This window comes from Cervus elaphus, chromosome 21 (genome assembly GCF_910594005.1).
Source record: "Cervus elaphus chromosome 21, mCerEla1.1, whole genome shotgun sequence".
Lineage (NCBI taxonomy): Eukaryota > Metazoa > Chordata > Mammalia > Artiodactyla > Cervidae > Cervus > Cervus elaphus.
The window spans coordinates 76379591-76401006 of NC_057835.1; the positions used below are offsets into that span (position 1 = coordinate 76379591).

General features: G+C 40.6%; 1 protein-coding gene across 1 annotated transcript in view; it reads right to left on the bottom strand.

The window, feature by feature from the left end:
* Positions 1-21416, bottom strand: part of CNBD1 (cyclic nucleotide binding domain containing 1) — a 368799-nt gene that overhangs the window by 330712 nt on the left and 16671 nt on the right. Inside the window, exons 2-3 of the mRNA XM_043879351.1 lie at positions 17448-17520; positions 13879-13881 (exon numbers count right to left, since the gene is read on the bottom strand). Coding sequence (XP_043735286.1) covers positions 13879-13881; positions 17448-17520 — 76 coding nt within the window. The remainder of the gene's footprint in view (positions 1-13878; positions 13882-17447; positions 17521-21416) is intronic.

Below are 21416 nucleotides of genomic sequence, written 5' to 3' on the forward strand. Positions count from 1 at the left end.
GTGGTTGTCTGAGAAGACTTTTACAAATATTAATAGCTGAGGAATTAAACAAGTGAAAGGCAAGGGAAAAAGGAAAAAGACACACCAAATTGAGTGAAGAGTTCCAAAGAAGAGCAAGGAGAGATAAGAAAGCTTTCTCAAGTGAATAATGCAAAGAAACAGATAGAGGAAAACAATACAATGGAAAAAAAAATAGAGATTGCTTCAAGAAAATTAGAGGTATCAAAGGAAAATTTCATGCAAAGATGGGCAAGATAAAACACATAAACAGTAAAGATCTAACAGACGCAGAAGAGATTAAGAAGAGGTAGCAAGAATAAACAGGAGAACTGTACAAAAAAGGTTTCAGTCACCCAGGTAAGCATGATGGTGTGGTCACTCACTAAAGTCAGACATTCTGGAGTGTGAAGTGGGCCTTAGGAAGAATTGCTATGAACAAAGCTAGTGGAGGTGATGAAATTCCAGCTGAGCTATTTAAAATCCTGAAAGAAGATGCTGTGAAAGTGCCGCACTCAATATGTTAGCAAATTTGGAAAACTCAGCAGTGGCCACAGGACTAGAAAAGGTCAGTTTTCATTCCAATCCCAAAAAAAGGCAATGCCAAAGAATGTTCAAACTACCACACAACTGTGCTCATTTCACATGCTAGCAAGTTTTTGCTCAAAATTGTACAAGTGAGGCTTCAGCAGTATGTGAACTGAGAATTTCCAGATTTACAAACTGGGTTCCCAAGAGGAAGATGAACCAGAGATAAAATTGCCAACATTCACTGGATCATGGAGAAGTCAATAGAATTTCAAAAAATAACTACTTCTGCTTCATTGACAACACTAAAGCCTTTGACTCTGTGGATCACAACAAACTGTGGAAAATTCTTAAAGAGTTGGGAGTACCAGAGCACCTTACCTGCCCCCTGAGAAATTTGTATGTGGGTTAAAAAGCAGCATTTAGAACCAGGCATGAAATAGCTGGCTGATTCAAAATTAGGAAAGAAAGACCACAACACCGTATGTTGTCACCCTGCTTGTTTAACTTCTATGCAGAGGACGTCATGTGAAATGCTGGACCGGATGAAGCACAAGCTGGAATCAAGATTTCTGGGAGAGAGATCTGCAACCTCAGATATGTAGATGGTACCATTTTAATGGCAGAATGTGAAGAACTAAAAAGCCTCTTGATGACGGTGAAAGAGGAGAGTGAAAAAGCTGGCTTGAAACTCAACATTCAAAAAATAAATAAATAAGATTGTGGCGTCTGGTCCCATCACTTCATGGCAGAAAGAAGGGGAAACAGAGGAAGCAGAGTCAAATTTTATTTGCTTGGGCTCCAAAGTCACTGCAGACAGTGACTGCAGCCTTGAAATTGAAAGATGCTTGCTCCTTGGAAGGAAAGCTGTGACAAACCTAGACAATGTGTCAAAAAACAGAGACATCACTTTGCCAAAATGTCCATATAGGCAGAGCTATGGTTTTTCCAGTAGTCATGTACAGATGTGAGAGTTGGACCATAAGGAAAGCTGAGCACCAAAGAGTTGATGCTTTAGAATTATGGTGCTAGACAAGACTCAAGAGAGTCCCTTGGACTGAAAGAAGATCAAGTCAGTCAATCCTAAAGGAAATCAACACTGAATATTCATTGGGAGGACTGATGCTAAAGCTGAAGCCCCATTACTTCAGCCACCTGATGGGAATAACCAACTCACTGGAGAAGATCCTGGTGCTGGGAAGGATTGCAGACAAGAAAAGAAGATGGGAGCAGAGGATGAGGTGGTTGGACAGCATCATCAACTGGATGGACATGAATTTTGGAAACTCCGGGAGATAGTGGAGGACAGAGGAGCCTGGTGTGCTTCATCCACGGGGTTGCAAAGAGTTGGACGTGACATAGCAACTGAACAACAACAAAAACAAGTACTATGTTATGGCAGCCCAAGCAGACTAAGATAGTAGCTTAGTTACAAATTTGTCTAAATTTCTGTGTGTGGATCAATCAAAATACTTTTGGGGGTGGTATCTATCTGAGGTCAGAGAGAAGAACACCAGCTGAGTAACAGCTTTGGGAGGGCTCCTTGACTGCGTAACATTAAGAATCTGCTCAGTCGTGTCCAACTCTGCGACGCCCTGTCTGTCCATGGAATTCTCCAGGCAAGAATACTGGAGTGGGTTGCCATTCCTTTCTCCAGGGGAACTTCTTGACTCAGGAATTGAATCTGACCCAGGGCAGATTCTTTATCACCTGAGCTACCAGGGAAGTCCATGAAGAATCCTAGTCTTGTGGTTAAGGTAACCTACTTGTATACTAATTTTTATACTTTATATAAAATAGCCAGTTATTTAAACTTTATATGCCTCATTTCTTTATCCTTAAAGCAAGAGATTAGTAATAACAGCATCTGTAGTTATAATATTTAGTATCATATATTTATCTCAAAGACGTCTCTACACTACAATAAACCATACCTTCTTGGGCACAGAAGGAGACATTTCCTAACCTCTCATGTAGTATCTGGCTGAGTTCTAGCCAATGGAATATGGAAGATGAGGTGTGAAGGATGTGTACCACTTCAGACTAGGATCATCAAAACCTTTCCCCAACTTCACAAAAAAATCCTTTCCATGAGAGATCCTCTACCTTTTTTCCTTTCAGCATGAAGCAAATGATTAGGGAGAACTTGGAAGACACACAGAAAAAGATCAGAGAGCAAAAGAATGGGAAAAGCCTGAGTTCCTAAACCAGAAAAACAGCCTGCCAATCAAAAACAGCATTATAGGGTTTGATGTGAAAAAGAAATAGATTCTATTATGTTGAGTCCTGAAGGGCAGTGTCAAAGAATGTACAAGCCATTGCACAATTGCACTCATTTCATATGCTAGCAAGTAATGCTCAAAATTCTCCAAGCTAGACTTCAGCAGTGCATGAACCAAGAACTTCCAGATGTACAAGTTGGATTTAGAAAAGGCAGAGGAACCAGAGATCAAATTGCCAATATTCATTGGATCATAGAAAAGACAAAAGAATTCCAGAAAAACATCTACTTCTGCTTTATTGACTATGCTAAAGTCTTCAACTGTGTGGATCACAACAAACTGTGGAAAATTCTTAAAGAGATGGGAATACCAGACCATTTTATATAACTCCTGTGAAATCTATACGCAAGTCAAGAAGCAACAGTTAAAACCAGACTTGGGACAATGGGCTGGTTCAAAAATGGGAAAGGAGTATATTAAGGCTGTATATTGTCACCCTGCTTATTTAACTTAAATGCAGAATACATCATGAGAAATTCCAGACTGGACGAAGAACAAGCTGGAATCAAGATTGCCTGGAGAAATATCAATAACCTCAGTTATGCAGATGACTCCACCCTTCTGGCAGAAAGCAAAGAAGAGCTAAAGAACCTCTTGATGAAGGTGAAAGAGGCTAGTGAAAAAGCTGGCTTGAAACTCAACATTCACAAAACTAAGATCATTGCATTTGGTCCCATAACTTCACAGAAAATAGATGAGAAACTGTGACATACATCATTTTCTTGGGCTCCAAAATCACTGCAGATGGTGACTGCAGCCATGAAATTAAAAAGACGCTTGCTCCTTGGTAGAAAACCTATGACGAACCTAGACAGCATATTAAAAAGTAGGGACATTACTTTGCTGACAAAGGTCCGTCTAGTCAAAGCTATGATTTTTTCCAACAGTCATGTATGGATGTGAGTCAGACTCTAAAGAAGGCTGAGTGCCAAAGAATTGATGCTTTTGAACTGCGGTGTGGGAGGAGATTCTTGAAAGTCCCTTGAACTGCAAGGCGATCAAACCAGTCCATCCTAAAGGAAATCAATCCTTAAAATTCGTTGGAAGGACTGATGCTGAAACTGAAGCTCCAATACTTTGGCCACCTGGTGCGAAGAACTAACTCATTGGAAAAGACTCTGATGCTGGGAAAGACTGAAGGCAGGAGGAGAAGGGGACGACCAAGGATGAGATGGATGGATGGCATCAAACTCAATCGACATGAGTTTGAGTAAGCTCTGGGAGTTGGTGATGGACAGGGAACCCTGGTGTGCTGCAGTCCATGCAGTTGCAAAGAGTTGGACACAACTGAGCAACTGAACAACAACAAATAGCAGCTAGGAATATCCTAACTAGTACACTACGTCTTCTGCATCCCATTCTGCTCTGCTCACAAGTCTCAGGAGATAATAAGTTTTTTCATAAAATGTTTACTTATCAATTATATTTATGTGATTGCCCTAAAGCAATTTACAGTTTTATTACAAATTAATTTAAAAAATCATAAAATCTGAATCTATTCAACCACTTTTGGATTTTTTTTTGAATGTGTCTTACAAATGTTGTAGCATCTATACACTTATTTGATGAAAATTGAAAGAAATATGAATGATACCTTTGCACATTAGGAGATACAATATTTATAAAATGTTTATGACATATATGTATATACTTATATATTATAATTTACTATGTATAACAGATATATTGTATTATATTATATTTCATTAATTTATATTATACTATATAGATGCTTTTCTTACAATATTAAGTTGAAGAAAAAATGCTCTGTTGTAAGCTCAATGCATTTAACACACCCTAGACTTAAATGAAAAGTTAATCATCAGTCTTCAGAGAATACCAGTACAAAGTGTTATTTTATTGTTTCCTCTATACTTATTCTTTGAATTTTGGAAATTATTAGCCCCCAATTATGGATTAATTTAGTAGTCATTCTTTGATAAAGTGCATTAGCCAATGACATCATGGCTTCAAAACTATATTTTTTTCAGGGGAGTTCCACATGCTATTGCAGTTAATCATAAAAGGTTAATCCCAAGATTTTTATTTTATAAAATTCCTGGAGAAAACTTAAAAGATCTGTTTTGACAAAGTTTTTTGACAAAGTTAAACTTCAAAAATATGATTTGAAGACTGAATCTAAACCTTTTAGAGAGATGTTAATCTGTCATAAAATTTTACTTCCCATAAACAACTGAAACTCTCCCTAGTTTGAGAAAAAAATATCTAAATTGTATAAAAACTGAAGTTTGCTGGGAGAAGATTCAAGATGGTGGTGAAAAAAGCCCATAATTCACTTCCTCCCATGGACACAGACAATCACATCCCATTCACACAGATCCATAATCAGGAAGGATTACAAGGTACAGTCATTTTCTCATTACTAGTAATGAAAATCTAGTGGGAGCTATTTTTGTGATCACAGGCTACCTTGCTAATACCGGTACTAGTAGAAACCATTTTGGAAATATCCATCTAATATATTAGTGACAATCGGCATGCCCTGTTGCAAGTCTCTCAGCTCCAGGAGAGCTGAGAGTATTCTCCAGGAGAGCAGAGAGTACCTCTTTAACAGATGATTCAAACTTAGCAAGCGGCAGGGGAGAACAAGATGACGGAGGAGTAGGTGGACTTGGAGTACCTCTCCCTCCACAGATCCATCAGGAATACGCCTTCAGACACAGTAGTGCATGCAGAACACCAGCTGAGAGGCATCAGTAGTACCTGACCAGTGGAAAGGAACATATAGAACCACACAAAACTGGGTTGGAAGAAGGAACTAGGGGAAAAAACAGGAGTGTTAATGAGACTGGACCTGCCCTCAGTGGGTGGGGGAACTGAAGCAGGGGTCCGATCCCCACGTCGGGGCAATTGTCAGAGTCAGAGAAACATTTGAGGCTGAGAGTGAACCAGCTGATCTATGGCAGCCTAAATGGAATGAGAATCAGACGGTCCTTGTCGCAGCCAAACATACCGCAGACAGAGACGCAGGTCCCCTAGAAGCTGGAGTTTAGGGGGTTGTGGAGCTGCTGTTGCCTGTGGAGAGACGGATCGAGGGGGTGTGAAGGAGGAGACTGTGGTGGGAAACGCCTGTGGAGCAAAGCCAGGCAGCCTCGGGAGCAAGGCCACACTGCTGAGTCACGTCTACGGTGTGGAGCCATCACCAAGCCTCTCTCCCCACAGTCACCAGCAGCAGCTGAACAATAGAGAGGCTGGCCCATCAAACGCCTGAGCACTGAACTACAGAGTAGGGCCCACCCAGGTGCCCCTTTAAGAGCCTGATGCCCCGATCTACAGAGAAGGACCCCAGCCAGGGGCGCCCCTCTATGTGCCTGACGCGCGGAACAACAGAAGGACCCCAGGCGAGGGAGCCTCTAAGCGCCTGCGTGGGCGGAGCTATGGAGAAAGACTGGCCCAAAAGGCCTCTGAGCACCAGCTACTAGAGGCTCAACGAAAGGCTTGGTAGGGCCATGACTTCTGCAGTGGAGACAGTCCCTGTCCCCTCACACTTGGCGCCGCCAGGGTCCCTGCGACCCCATCACCTGCGCCATCTTCACGCTCAGACCTCGCTGGAGCAGAGCTGCCACAGGCAGAAAAAGCCTTGCATCTCTGCACGCCGAGTCGCTTCGGCTGTGCCCAACTCTTCCTGATCCTGTGGACCGTGGCCTGCCAGGCTTCTCTCTCAGGGGTTCTCCAGGCAAGAATACTGGAGTGTGCTGGCCAACACCGGTTGTCATACCTTTCTAGAGCGCTATATTTCCTGCTGCCCTAGCTGCCAGCTGCCCTGAGTACCTGGTGCTGCCCGAACCCCTGTGGCCCAAGCAGCCGCACCACCTCCTCACCTGGCCCTCACAGGGGCAGACCCCAGTCCTCCAGGGCAGCCCCAGGAGCAAACCCCAGTGGATGACCCACATAAATAAATAAAATAAAAGGTGGAAATAAAACCACAGCTGAAACCCAGGGGCAGCGTGGCTAAGGAAGACGACGCAAAACCTTCCCAGCAGCTGCACAAGCTGCAGATTAAATCCACATGATCGACTAGGCAGACTCTGTGTCTGTGGAATATATAAAAGGACATTGAGAGCCCCCCATGGAAGAAAACACACTAGCTCTGATAGCTGCAGACACTGGAGGCAAGAACACACAGGAGGAGGACCAGATTAGAATCTGAGCTGCCCCCACAGCAGGTCCAGAGACCAGTGTTGGAGGGCATCCTAGGGAGGGGAGGTGGGCTGAGGCTCCCAGCGAGGGAAGGGACTCTGACTGCAGAGACTCAAGAAAAACACTTATTCTTCTTATGTTTTGACTTGTTCCGTAGTTTCTTTTGGATTGTTTTTTTTCTTTTTTTCTTCCTTTTCCCCCCCACTCTGTCGTAGTTGTTGATTTCATTCGTACTATGAAATCTAATTAAGCTTTTGAGTTTTGTTTGTTTGTTTGTTTTTTATACTCACACCTTTCAGTGTTGTTATAAACCTCTGCCTCTACATTGGGCTTTAGAAGTTCTGTGGAGTTTTCCTTTTTTTTTTTTCTTCTCTTCCTTTTTGTTCTTCTCCCCCCCCCTTTTTTTAACTTTAATTTTTAATTTTTTAAACCTATTATTATTATTTCTACATTTATTCCTTTGCTTTTCTAACTGTTCTTTTTCCCTTGCAGTTAAACCTTCATGTATATAAATCTTCTTTATCTACCTCTATTTAACTTTGCCTATCTATTCTTTCTTTTCTTTCCTCCCAAAATATTTGTTAGTTTTGTTTTCATTGGTTTATTTCCCAGTTGGCACCATGCTTTAGTTTTGTTTTCCAGTTTGTGCCTTAGTGAGTTTTGTTCTTAACTGGTAAACATAATTTTTGGTATCCTTTGTTTGCCGAGTCAATCTATTGTACTTTATTTTTGTTGGACTGTTTTGATTTTGCTTATGGGTGTATATGTATATGTGTATATTCTTTTAATTACTATTTGCCTGATTTTGTAACTGCCATTTGTCTAGGGTTCATCTTTAGTTTCTCATTTTGGGGTATTTGTTTTAATTTCATTTAATGCCATAATCAACCACCCATGGAATCTTCATTCCTGACCAGAGATCAAGCCCTGAGCCTTTGAAGTGGGAGCACTGACTCCAAGACCCTAGACACCAGAGAAGTAACCCTGGGGAGGATCAGAGAGTGAGAACTCACACAGAGGAAACTACTGGCATACAAGACCTGGCGTCACCCAACCACCAACAGCACCCTGGACAGGACGCCTCATCTAAACAACAAACAAAACAAAAATACAAACCCAGTCGTCAGCAGACAGGATTACCACCTCACTCAGCCTCGTGCAGCAGAGAAAAAAATAGATTAGTAAGTGGTGAAGGACCACTTCACCTGTGGTCCACGCATTCTTCACTCTGATGTCTTTCCATTAGTTTTGGATCAAGTGGGTTTGAGTGAGGCTGTGTGTGAGGCTTTTAAGAGTAGTTTTTCTGTTCCCTATTGAACCTCAAGACCAGATGTTTTGGGGGACTTGTCTCTTCTGTGCAGAATCTAAGGGTAAGGATGTGATTTTTGATTGGTGAAGTTGTATCTTTGTTTCTTCTACCCATCTTGATATTTTCCTCTTTGTTGTGGAGACTTTGTTCATCCAGTTTTCAAGTCCCTTTCAGAAGGAATCAGCTACATATGTAGTTGCAGTTATAAAAGTGCATGCTCTGGTTCTTACTATCAGACTATTTGCAACCCTGGGACGCAGTCCACCAGGAGTCAGTTAGGCTCCTCTGTCCATGGGGTTCTCCAGGCAAGAGTGCTGGAGCAGGCTGCAGACATTTTTCCAAAGAGACATACAGATTGCCATCAACAGATTGAAATATCTTTAAAACCACTAATTATCAGGGAAATGCAAATCAAAACAACAAGGAGATATCAGATCACACATGTTCAGTTCAGTTCAGTTCAGTCACTCAGTTGTGTCCGACTCATTGCGACCCCACGGACTACAGCACACCAGGCCTCCCAGTCCATCACCAACTCCCAGGGTTTACCCAAACCCATGTCCATTGTTTCAATGATGCCATCCAACCATCTCATCCTCTGTCATCCCCTCTCCTCCCACCTTCAATTTTCCCAGCACCAGGGTCTTTTCAAATGAGTCAGTTCTTCGCATCAGGTGGCCAGAGAATTGGAGTTGCAGCTTCAGCATCAGTCCTTCCAATGAACATTCAGGACTGATTTCCTTTAGGATGGACTGGTTGGATCTCCTTGCAGTCCAAGAGACTCTCAAGAGTCTTCTCCAATACCACAGTTCAAAAGCATTAATTCTTCAGTGCTCAGCTTTCTTTACAGTCCAACTCTCACATCCATACATGACTACTGGAAAAACCATAACTTTGACTAAATGGATCTTGTTGGCAAAGTAATATCTCTGCTTTTTAATATGCTGTCTAGTTTGGTCATAGCTTTTCTTCCAAGGAGCAAGCATCATTTAATTTCATGGCTGCAGTCACCATCTGCAGTGATTTTGGAGTCCCCCCTTCCCCCAAAAATAAAATCTGTCACTGTCTCCATTGTCTCCCATCTATTTGCCATAAAGTGATGAGACCAGATGCCATGATCTTAGTTTTCTGAATGTTGAACTTTAAGCCAATGTTTTCACTCTCCTCTTTGACTTACATCAAAAGGCTCTTTAGTTCTTCATTGCTTTCTGACATAAGGAAAGGCAGGTCAGGTGGTTTGGTATTCCCATCTCTTTCAGAATTTTCCACAGTTTGTTGTGATCCACACAGTCAAAGGCTTTACATAGTCAATAAAGCAGAAGTAGATGTTTTTCTGGAACTCTCTCACTTTTTTGATGATCCAAGAGATGTTGGCCATTTGATCTCTGTTTCCTCTGCCTTTTCTAAAGCCAGCTTGAACATCTGGAAGTTCACAGTTCACATACTGTTGGACCCTGGCTTGGAGAATTTTGAGTATTACTTTACTAGCATGTGAGATGAGTGCAATTGTGTGGTAGTCTAAACATTCTTTGGTGTTACCTTTCTTTGAGATTGGAATAAAAACTGACCTTTCCCAGTCCTGTGGCCACTGCTGAGTTTTCCAAATATGCTGGCATATTGAGTGCAGCACTTTCACAGCTTGATCTTTTAGGATTTGAAATAGCTCAACTGGAGTTCCATCACCTTCACTAGCTTTGTTCATAGTGATGCTTCTTAAGGCCCACTTGACTTTACATTCCAGGATGTCTGTCTCTAGGTGAGTGATCACACCATCGTGTTTATCTGGGTCATGAAGATCTTTTTTGTACAGTTCTTCTGTGTATTCTTACCACCTCTTCTTAATATCTTCTGCTTCTGTTAGGTCCATACCATTTCTGTCCTATATCGAGTCCATCTTTACATGAAATACTCCCTTGGTATCTCTAATTTTCTTGAGGAGATCTCTAGTCTTTCCCAATCCATTGTTTTACTCTATTCTTTGCACTGATCACTGAGGAAGGCTTCCTTATCTCTCCTTGCTATTCTTTGGAACTCTGCATTGAAATGGGTATATCTTTCCTTTTCTCCTTTGCTTTTCACTCCTCTTGTTTTCACAGCTATTTGTAAGGCCTCCTCAGGCAGCCATTTTCCTTTTTTGCATTTCTTTTTCTTGGCAATGGTCTTGCTCCCTGTCTCCTGTACAATGTCATGAACCTCAACCCATAGCTCATCAGGCACTCTGTCTATCAGATCTAGTCCCTTAAATCTATTTCTCTTGTAGTATAAATCTATACTGGCAGTTACCCTAATCTAATAAATATAGCCTTCAAGGAGCTGTCTCTATTATAATAGAGAAAAAGAGACTTTAAACAAATGCAAAATAAATTATCAGGAGTGCTCTGATAGAAAATATTACAGAATCAAGTGGAAATGGAGAAGAATACTCTTCTTGGAGAAGATTTTAGGTTGACTATGAAGATTAGTTCATTTATTGGTAGTTGGGGATAAATGGGAAAATGGTAATTCAGACCGAGACATCAATATGAGCAAAAAGTACAAGACCCTCAACAGTTGGTGCAGGTGTAGTGAAGAAGCCACCAGTCGCATCATCACTGGGAGAAAGGAAGAGTCACTGGGAGACAAGACTGGAGATGTAAAAAGCATCCCATTATAAAAGCTCTTATAAGTAATGTGATTACAATTTACTTATCAAACAGAGAGAAGATCGGAGTCTATGATATGACAGTTTTTGGCTTGGACAGCTGTGTAGATAATTTTATCATTCACTAAGATAAAAGTGTGGATAAAAATATAGCTCCAGCTTTATACAGTAAAAAGGCTAAAATTTTTGTGTGTCAGATCAAATTTGTGTCATTCCTTTTGCAAATGAGAACACTGAACTCTGAGAGTTTAAATGATATTACAAATACCTCCTTCATACTTCACATCAGAATAAGAGCTAGAAGGCAATCATTCAGACTCCCAGCTTACAGCCTTTCTGAAACAAATGTATAGGAAAATAAAAAACCATGACATTTGATGGGAGACAATCTGGACCTTGAAGGATAAATAAAATTAAAGTTGGTATAGGGGAGATTAATAAGAGTATCAAAATAAAGGAGTTCATAAAAAAGGTTTGGTATTTTAGGGGATATTCACTCAGGAGTAATATTAACATCAACAAGTAGTAACAAGAATATATTAATTGATCCAGATTCTAGAGAACTATCATGCCAGATAAAGGAGATTATTCAACAAATATTTAATGTGCACCAATAATGTGTCAGATACTATTCTAATCACTGGGAATGTATCAGAAATAAAATGAATTTTGTCCTCATGAAGTTTTCAATGTAGAGAGAGGAAACAAAAATAAATGTATAACTGTATGTCAGATATGCTATTAAGAAATGAAAGCAACACTCAGAGCATAATACGTTACGTGCTAAGAGTATCTATTTCATATAGGCTTGTCACAGAAAGCCTGATGTTACTGAGTCCAAGCTTGGTCTGCTCACTGCACAACAGGCCAATAATCCAGACACTAGGTGTTGAGACAAGGAAGAGCGACTTTATTCAGAAAGTCAAGCATCCAAGAAGATGGCTAACTAGAGTCCTAGAGTCCCACTTTAGTGGGGTCTGCATGCTAGTTTATTTTATAGAATAGCGAGGGGGATGAGGTGAGGAAGTAAAGTAAAAAGGGCATAAGTCTCGCAAAATATCTCCTGGTTTGGCCAGCCTCAGGGAGGGGATGTGTTCATTTCTCCTGCCGCGTTCACAGGGTCAAGGTGACTCCCTGTGAGCTGAGCAAAGGCACTTTAGTTTCACATTCAGGTAGACGGGCAGGGCTCCCCAAGGCAGACCATTGTGTATGCTTACAGCTATAGACAGAATCCTTTTAGTGACTGTATTAGCAGAAGAAACGGAAAGCAGAGGTTAAATAAACCAGTCCAACATGGAGTCAGATTTTGTTCTTCCCTGTCACACTGAGGGGACTGAGGCATAAAGGAGAGCAGACATCTGAAGAAGGAGCATCCCGGATAGAAAGCATGAGTGCAAAGACCCTGAGGCAGGAGCATTCTTGATGCGGTAGGAACAGCTCATGGAGGCAACGGTGGTTAGAGCAAAAGAAGCAGAAGGGTCTTGTCCAGAAGCAGTGATTAGAGATGCAGTGGGATGGGACCATGTATGACCCTGCAGGCCACTGTGAACATCTTAGCTTTTACCTTGAGTGATATGGAAAGCGTTAGAATATTTTGAACAAACAATGCTCTGATGTACATTTTAACAACATTCCCCTGGCTTCTGTGCCAACTTACAGACTCTAAATGTGCAAGGGGAGGAGTAAGAAAACCAAGCAATAGGCTATTGCAGTAATCCTGGCAAGAGCACGGGTGCTCTGGACCAAGATGGTATTAGTAGCGGTGGTGAGAAATGGTTATATTCTGGATATGTGCATATTGTTATTGCTTAGTTGCTCTGTCATGTTCAACTCTTTTATGACTACACAGATAGTAGCCCACCTCTGTCCATGAGATTGTTAGGCAAGATTGAACTAGCATCTCTGTGTCTTCTGCAACGCAGGATATGCAGGAGATGAGGTTTGATCCCTGGGTTGGGAAGACCGCCTGGAGGAAGGCATGGCAACCTACTCTGGTATTCTTGCCTGGAAAATCCCATGGACAGAGGAGCCTGGGGCTTTTATGGTCCATGGGGTCGCAGAGTCAGCCACAACTGAAGCGATTGAGCACATATGCATGCCTCTGTGTGTGTGTGTGTGTGTGTGACTCTCAGTGAGAAGGAATGAGAAGAACTCACATGCACTTAAACAGTAGACAGGAGCAGCTTTAGCAGCAGGAATTGAGCCCATGGTCAAGGTACATGGTAAATGGTAAGGAGTAGCAGTCTTTCTTTTTCCCCTTCCCACGCTGGGCCATAGGAAGGATCTGGGAGGAAGGGCAGCTACCCAAAGACAGTGACTACACATATGTACATGTGTGTGTGTGTGTGTGTGTGTGTGTGTGTGTGTGTGTATTATATTGGGTTGGCAAAAATATTCCTGTGATATTTAAATAAAACCTACATCTTTCATTTTCACCAAGAACTTCATTGAATACTGTGATCAGTGTGTTATTCCAATACAATCTCCTATTTTCCAGGAAACTTCATAATTCCATCTTCCCAAAACTTTTTACCTCTTTGAACAAAGAATGGTTGCAGGTGCTTTTTACAGTCTTCCATGAAATTGATATCTTTTCCATTATGGGAATTTTTATAAAGACTAAAATAAATGGAATACAAAGGTGAAATGTCTAACAAATCCAGGCAGTGAATCAGAACTTCCCAACCAAACTGCAACAGTTTTTGCCTGGTCATTAAGGAAACATGCGGTCTTATGTTTTCCTGATGGAAGCTTGTGCGTTTTCTGCTGACTAATTGTGGATGATTTTCATCAGATGTTGCTTGCAGTTGGTCTCATTGGGAGCAGTGCTTATGGGAATTAAGCTTTTGGGACCTCATAAATAGAGGACTCCGTTCCAGTTCCACCAAATACACATCACCTGCTTTGGATGCACACCAGATTTTGGCGTTGGTGGTGGTGGTTCATCTCACTTACCTCACGATCTCTTCCATTCTACACTATTGTCCATTATCCACTTTTCATTGCCCACCACAATCTGTTTTTAAAACATAACATTTTTGCTATGTTTAAGTAAGGAATCTCACGTGGAAATATGGTCAAGAAGGTTTTTTCACTTAACTTATGTGGAATTCAAACATCAGAGTGATTAACATAACCAAGCTGGTACCGATTTTCAATGCTTGATTCTCAATTAATGTCTTGATTCGATCGCTATCTACTTCAACTTGTCTCCCCAGTCATGGATCATCGTCCATCGAGAAATCTTCAATGTGAAACTTCACAAACCACTTTTGACACATTCGATCAGTCACAGCGGCTTCTATATACACTGTACAAATATTTGTGTTTCAGTTGTGCTTTTACTTTTCTTGAAATAATAAAGCATAATACGATGAAAATGTTACGTTTTTCCCTTCCACCTTCAATATTAAAATGGCTACACAAAAATTCACCAATGTTGATGTTTCTTTTTTTAAATGCACACTAGTATGATGGCTGTCACATTATAATCTAACAAAATTATTTCAAATGCAGTTAAAAAAAACAAGCACTGCTAGAGTCATCTTACAGAAAAAACCAACCTACCTTTTGGCCAACCCATGATATATATGTATATGTATGGTATAACATATATATATGGTGTAATATCAAAAGAAAGACCTAAGTTTCCCTAGCAGCTCAGTGGTAAAGAATCTGCCTGCCAATGCAGGAGACAAAAGTCTGAACCCTGATCCAGGAGGATCCCACATGCTGCAGAGCAGCTAAGCCCATGCACCACAACTTTTGAGCTTATGTTCTGGAGCCTGGGAGCCACAGCTACTGAAGCCCATGCACCCTAGAGCGCATGCTCTGAACCAAGAGAAGCCTCTATACCGTTCCACTGCAACCAGAGAGTAGGAGACTCCAAAAACCAAGATCTTTCATAGTTTACATGTATAAAAAAAATTAATCCTTGGGTCATTTAATTCTCAGGCTTTCTGTTTTTATTATGGGGAAAAAGTATATTTCATTGGTCATTTTAAACATATAATACACATGAAATAAATATGGAAGAGCAAATTTTTCTTAAATCTCTCTGAAAGACTTAAGTAATTTCTATGTATGCATTTTGGATAAATTGCCTTAAGAAATCTCATGAAGGAAAAGCAACCTGAATGCCAAGTCTTCCTTAATTTGTTGTAGTTTATTTTCTCATTTTAAATACCTATTTTCATATCTAATTTTGTGAAGGTGACTGCAGCCATGAAATTAAGAGATGATTGCTCCTTGAAAGGAAAGCTATGACAAAACTAGACAGTGTATTAAAAAGCAGACATCACTTTGCTGACAAAGGTCTGTATAGTCAAAGCAATCATTTTTCCAGTAGTCACGTGCAGATGTGAGAGTTAAACCATAAAGACTGAACGCCAAAGAATTGATGCTTTCAAATTGTGGCGTTGGAGAAGACTCTTGACAGTCCCTCCCTTGGAAAAGACTCTTGAGAGTCCCTCCTTTGGATCGCAAGGAGATCAAACCAATCAATCCTAAAGGAAATCAACCCTGGAAGGACTGCTGCAGAAGCTGAAGCTCCAATACTTTGGCCACCTGATGGGAAGAGCCACCTCACTGGAAAGACCCTCGTGCTGGGAAAGACTGAAGGCGGGAGGAGAACGGGGTGGCAAAGGATGAAATGGTGAGATAGCACCACCGAATCAGTGGACATGAATTTGAGCAGACTCTGGGAGATAGTGGAGGACAAAGGAGCCCACGTGCTGCAGTCCCTGGGGTCGCAGAGAGTCAGACACAACGGAGTGACTGAACAGCAACGGCAAAATGTTTTCTAAAAGAATGAGCCAAGACCTATACATAGCCCCCCTAAAACGTGCCCCTTTCCAGGCCCTTGGTGTTTGCAACAGGAAGCACCCAAGAAATTCAAGGGAGCTAGTGCGAAAGAGGGGGGCTTCCCTGATGACTCAGAGGTAAAGAATCTGCAGGAGAGGCCAGTTCAACCCCTGGCTTGGTAAGATTCCCTGGAGGAGGAAATGACAACCCACTCCAATATTGTTGCCTGAAACATCTTATGGTCAGAGGAGCCTAGTGGGCTACAGTACAAAAGGCCACAAAGAGTCAGACATGACTGAGAGACTGAGCAAACACAGACAGTGTCTAAGAGAAGGCACAGAAAATCTGAGACTAAATAGAGGGAAGCAGGGCAGGCCAACCGGACTGCACCTGGACCAGATGATTGTCTGATGAGGCAACCCTGCCTGGAAGGGATTCTCAATCCAGAAAGAGGAAGACTGGTAAAACTTTTGTAGAATGGATTCTTTGGCAGACCCAGATCTAGATGATTTAACCTCTCTTATTATGATTCCCCAAGGGTAAGGAGGTGGAATCTAGAAATAAATTTTAAAATAAAATATCTGGCCTAGAAAGCAAGAGGAAAATAAGGGTAAAGGAAGTGTTCTGCTCCAAAAACCTCACATAAAATCTTCTATGTGAAAAAATAAAGGGTAGGGGGAGAGCAGCATATAAATTCAACAGTCAAAAGCCTGGGTGAGCTTTTTAAAATAACAATAATAAAAATACTTATATAGCTCTTACCATGTACCAGATACTCTTTACATATACATTAGCTCATTTAATCATCCTAATAATTCTTTGAAATGGATATGACTATTATCTCCATTTTACTAATGAGAAAACTGAGGTAAAAAGAAATTATGTAACCAGTCCAAGGCCACACAGCTGGGAAGTGGCTGAGCCAGGATTAAAACCAGGCGACTTGCCTGACTCCAGAGTAAGTTTATTTAATTCTTTACCCTATGGCAAAAGATGCCACATGTACAAAAGGGACAGGAAGGCATGGTAAAATGTAAGCTTTGGAAAAATTTTTTTAAAAAAAGCATAGCCTCCTCTCTTTCTCCAAGAAAGAAGGAGTAAAGAGGTCAATGAAGATGTAAATAATTTGAAGTGGTTAAGAGGATATGACTTAAGATGGGCAAGGGCCTCTCCTGGTGAAGAAAAGTAGGAGGATAGATAGACACTGATGGATAAGAAAGAAACTAGCTAGTTTTATAATTTCAAAAACCCAACTTGGGAAAAGGAGTTGACAAGAAAATAGATTTTTAAAAAATTGTATCTTCAAGTATCACATATCTTAGGTATCCTGAGGTTTAAACCAATATTCTATAGTTCTTTGGGTCGAATATATTTCAACCAGGCATCTCCTAGGCACCGCTAAAGTGCTTATTTCACTCAGGATTTGTGTTTTCAACCATTTGAAGCTTTTTTCTCTTATGACTGGCTTTTTGAGTACTAGAAAGGGTCCAGCTAGGGATGAGTTATGCGCGCTTCACGCTAAATTGTTTCCTTAAAATATGACATATATCATCTGCCCCTTCAGTCTGGAGAAATAACCTCCAGGTTTTCAGATATTTTTATCTGTGTGGTAAATCAGGTACCTCTGAGAATCAACAATGGTTTATTACTATACTTTATCCATGGAACAAACATATTCATATTCATTTGAGCGACAGGAAAAGGAAAGGAAGGCATGATAACCTACCTGGGTTGCATTCTTCTCAAGTGGCATAATGCATTCAACTGACCATAATCAATGATCCTAGATTTTTGCAAGTCTGCAAAATTAAAAAAATCAATTAAAAATGTAAGTAATTTTCTGTAACCTTGTTAACCAAATTTGCAAATAGAGTTTAATTGCAAACATTCATCATAGTAAAGGAATTCAGTGACTATGAAAATGAGGTATTACCAGTCTTTATTTGATACACAAGCAGAATTGCATAGGGTGATTAAAAAGAGGAAAGAATTTAATGTTTTTCATTTATGCCAGATTTAGTCTGGCATATATTATGTGTTTAATTCCAGTAAATGGAATGTTTATATCATGTCACTTCTCTGGAAGGAAGCCTTTCAGAATCTTTATCCTATGCCTTTCAAACATGAAGTGGTTCCAGAACTCCAGACATGAAAATTCAAAGAAGAGTTTTCTTGAGGTCTCCCTCTCCCTCTTGATCACCCTGTCTCTCTCTGAAATGCTAGTCATTTTTGTTCATTCCTATGCAGGGCCCCATCTTTGGCTAGCTCCTCATCAGAGCTCTACAGATCATCTTCCAGGGTCTGGATTCATTTGCAATTCCTTCTGAAGTTCAACTGTAAGCAAATCACACACACTCCCTTACAAGCAGAAAGATAGTAATCATAGCCAAGAAGCAAACTAATTGTCATTCCCCTTCAGTGCCAGAAAGAACTGACATCTTCCAAAGGAGATGAAAAGGAAGACAGAATATTGACGACAACCACCATTGCAAAGATGGGCACTCACATAACAGGTCCTCTCCATATTCTGGGAGAATGCATACTGTTGGGAATGTTGTAGAATGGAAGGCAGTAATAAATACCGAGGTGCACATTACTCCTTCCCTTGGTGAACAGGTGCTGAGAAAATCAGTGGCCTAATGCATTGCTAACCCTTTGTCGAAATGTATTTAATGACCGCATCTCAATAAATATATCCGCCTTGATGCCAGGTTACTGAATCATATAATTTCAAAAATGTTTTAAGCCTTTTGTGATCTAAAAATGGATCAATAACAGATAACCACTTTATAAATACAAATTGAGATTAGTAAAATTTAAACAAAAGCTGGCTGCTACCTACCACATAAATCATCACCATTTAATAAACTTGAAAATTCTAATTATATGTTTTAGGTATCTTCTTACTTAAATTACTCAGTTAAAACTTAAGGAAAAATTACCTAATTGCATTTTAGCATTATATGGAATTATTATTTTAAGCAAACCAAGTTATAATTAAATTATATCAAAATGCTTTTAGTATAGTAATAGTTCTATTATAGGATATTATATAAAATTTTATAGTAGATTTATATACATGGGTTAAGAAAAGACTTAACACTAAGTATTGATTTAGTCCATTTTCCTAACTGAATTTAAAAACAGGGTCAGAAATAGCCCTGGGGACTGGTGTGGACATAAAAGGCAGATGGTGCCATAGAGATTTGGGAAAAGGACAAGGTTTGAGAAATTCTGACTTTGAAAGGGACTTTGAAAAGGTAAATATATTCATCTTTCAGGTAAAGCAAAAATATAAAATCCACAGGACAGATATTATCAGACTATGAGTTGCCAGTAAAGACTAGAAAAACTGAAAGTTCGCCTTGCCTGAGGAAGGCTGCAGCGTCTGCAGGGACAGTTTTGCACAGGGCTGGCACAGCCAAGAGAGCTCGAAAATCTAGAGGCTAGATAGCACGCCCGGCCTAGAAGCGCACTTTACAGTCACCAAAAAGGCTCCACTGATCCTCATTTCCAAGAGGTTTGAGTCACAAAGGTTTTACATTAAGGCCACTGAACAACATATGGGTGGCTAAGTCACTAAGTCGTGTCCTACTGTTGTGACCCCATGAACCGTAGCCCGCCAGGCTCCTCTGTCCATGGGATTCTCCAGGCAAGAACACTGGAGTGGATGGCCATTCCCTTCTCCAGGGTATCTTCCTGACCCAGGGATTGAACCCACGTCTCCTGCATTGCAGGCAGATTCTTTACTGACTGAGCTATGAGGGAAGCTTCATTTCCAAGAGGTATTTGTCACAAAAGTTTAACATAAAGGCCACTGAACAATCTATTAGATCTTATCTTTTAGGCAGTTTCATAAAAAAGGAAAAAAGCAAAAGACTTTACCATGAAATTATAAAGTTGAGCATTTCTGGTGATAAGATTTAATAGGAGGATAAGGCTTAAACAGTATAAAAAGGACTAAGCTTATATTATTTTCCAGTCTTTTTTCTCTTCATAAATATGTCTTATCTGGGCTTTAGGCAAAGGTAGAAGAGGCTTAACCTTATATTGGGGATAAAAATAAAGGATTTTGAGAAGAGTAAGTTTGAAAGGAGATTAGTGGCTGATATAAATGAATGGTTATAAAGAATTTTAAACTTGAAATTCATGCTGAAATTTAAAAAAATTATCTTTATGCATATCTTTACTATGTAGACGGTAACAGCAACCCAGTCCAGTATTCTTGCCTGGAAAATTCCATGTACGGAGGAACCTGGTGGGCTATAGTCCCTGGGGTTGCAGAGTCGGATACAATTGAGTAACTGAACATATCTTTAATTATATAAAAGTTTCACTGTATACTATTGAAATAGAAAAACTAGACTCACTCTGTCTTGTCCAACTCTGCTATCCCATGGACTGTAGCCCGCCAGGCTCCTTTGTCCATGGAATTCTCCAGGCAACAATACAAGAGTGGGTAGCCATTCCCTTCTGCAGTGTATTTCCTGACCCAGGGATTGAACCCATGTCTCCTGCATTGCCAGCAGATTTTTTTACCGTCTGAGTCACCAGGGAAGCTTATATATATATATATATAAGCCCACTATATATTATTGAAATAAAAGAAAAATCCAGTGCTTTATCTGAGTGGCACATTGATGATCTTTTGTTTTCATGTGTTAATGTTTCTTCAGGGGTAGATATATATTTTCATATTTGTGCAGTATGGTGAATTAAGTTTGTTTGTGATGGGTGTTATAAAGGTATGTTAAAATATAAAGATACCTTTTGTGAGTAATAAGACTAAATTCAACAATACATGAACCGTGAACTTCCAGATGTTCAAGCTGGTTTTAGAAAAGGCAGAGGAACCAGAGATCAAATTGCCAACATCCGCTGGATCATTGATAAAGCAAGAGAGCTCCAGAAAAACATCCATTCCTGCTTTATTGACTATGCCACAGCCTTTGACTGTGTCGCTGCTGCTGCTAAGTCACTTCAGTTGTGTCCGGCTCTGTGTGACCCCATAGACAGCAGCCCACCAGGCTCCCCCGTCCCTGGGATTCTCCAGGCAAGAACACTGGAGTGGGTTGCCATTTCCTTCTCCAATGCGTGAAAGTAAAAAGTGAAAGTGAAGTCGCTCAGTCTTGTCCGACTCTTTTAGACCCCATGGACCGCAGCCTACCAGGCTCCTCCGTCCACGGGATTTTCCAGGCAAGAGTACTGGAGTGGGGTGCCATTTGACTGTGTGGATCACAATAAATACTGTGGAAAATTCTTAAAGAGATGGGAATACCAGACCACCTGACCTGCCTTTGAGAAATCTGTATGCAGGTCAGGAAGCAACAGTTAGAACTGGACATGGAACAACAGACTGCTTCCAAATAGGAAAAGGAGTAGGTCAAGGCTGCATACTGTCACCCTGCTTATTTAACTTGTATGCAGAGTACAGCGTGAGAAACACTGGGCTGGAGGAAGCACAAGCTGGAATCAAGATTGCCGGGAAAAATATCAATAACCTCAGATATGCAAATGGAACCACCCTTATGGCAGAAAGTGAAGAAGAACTAAAGAGCCTCTTGATGAAAGTGAAAGAGGAGAGTGAAAAAGTTGGCTTAAAACTCAGCATTCAGAAAACTAAAATCATGGCATCCAGTCCCATCACTTCATGGCAAATAGATGGGGAAACAGAGGCAGACTTTATTTGGGGGGG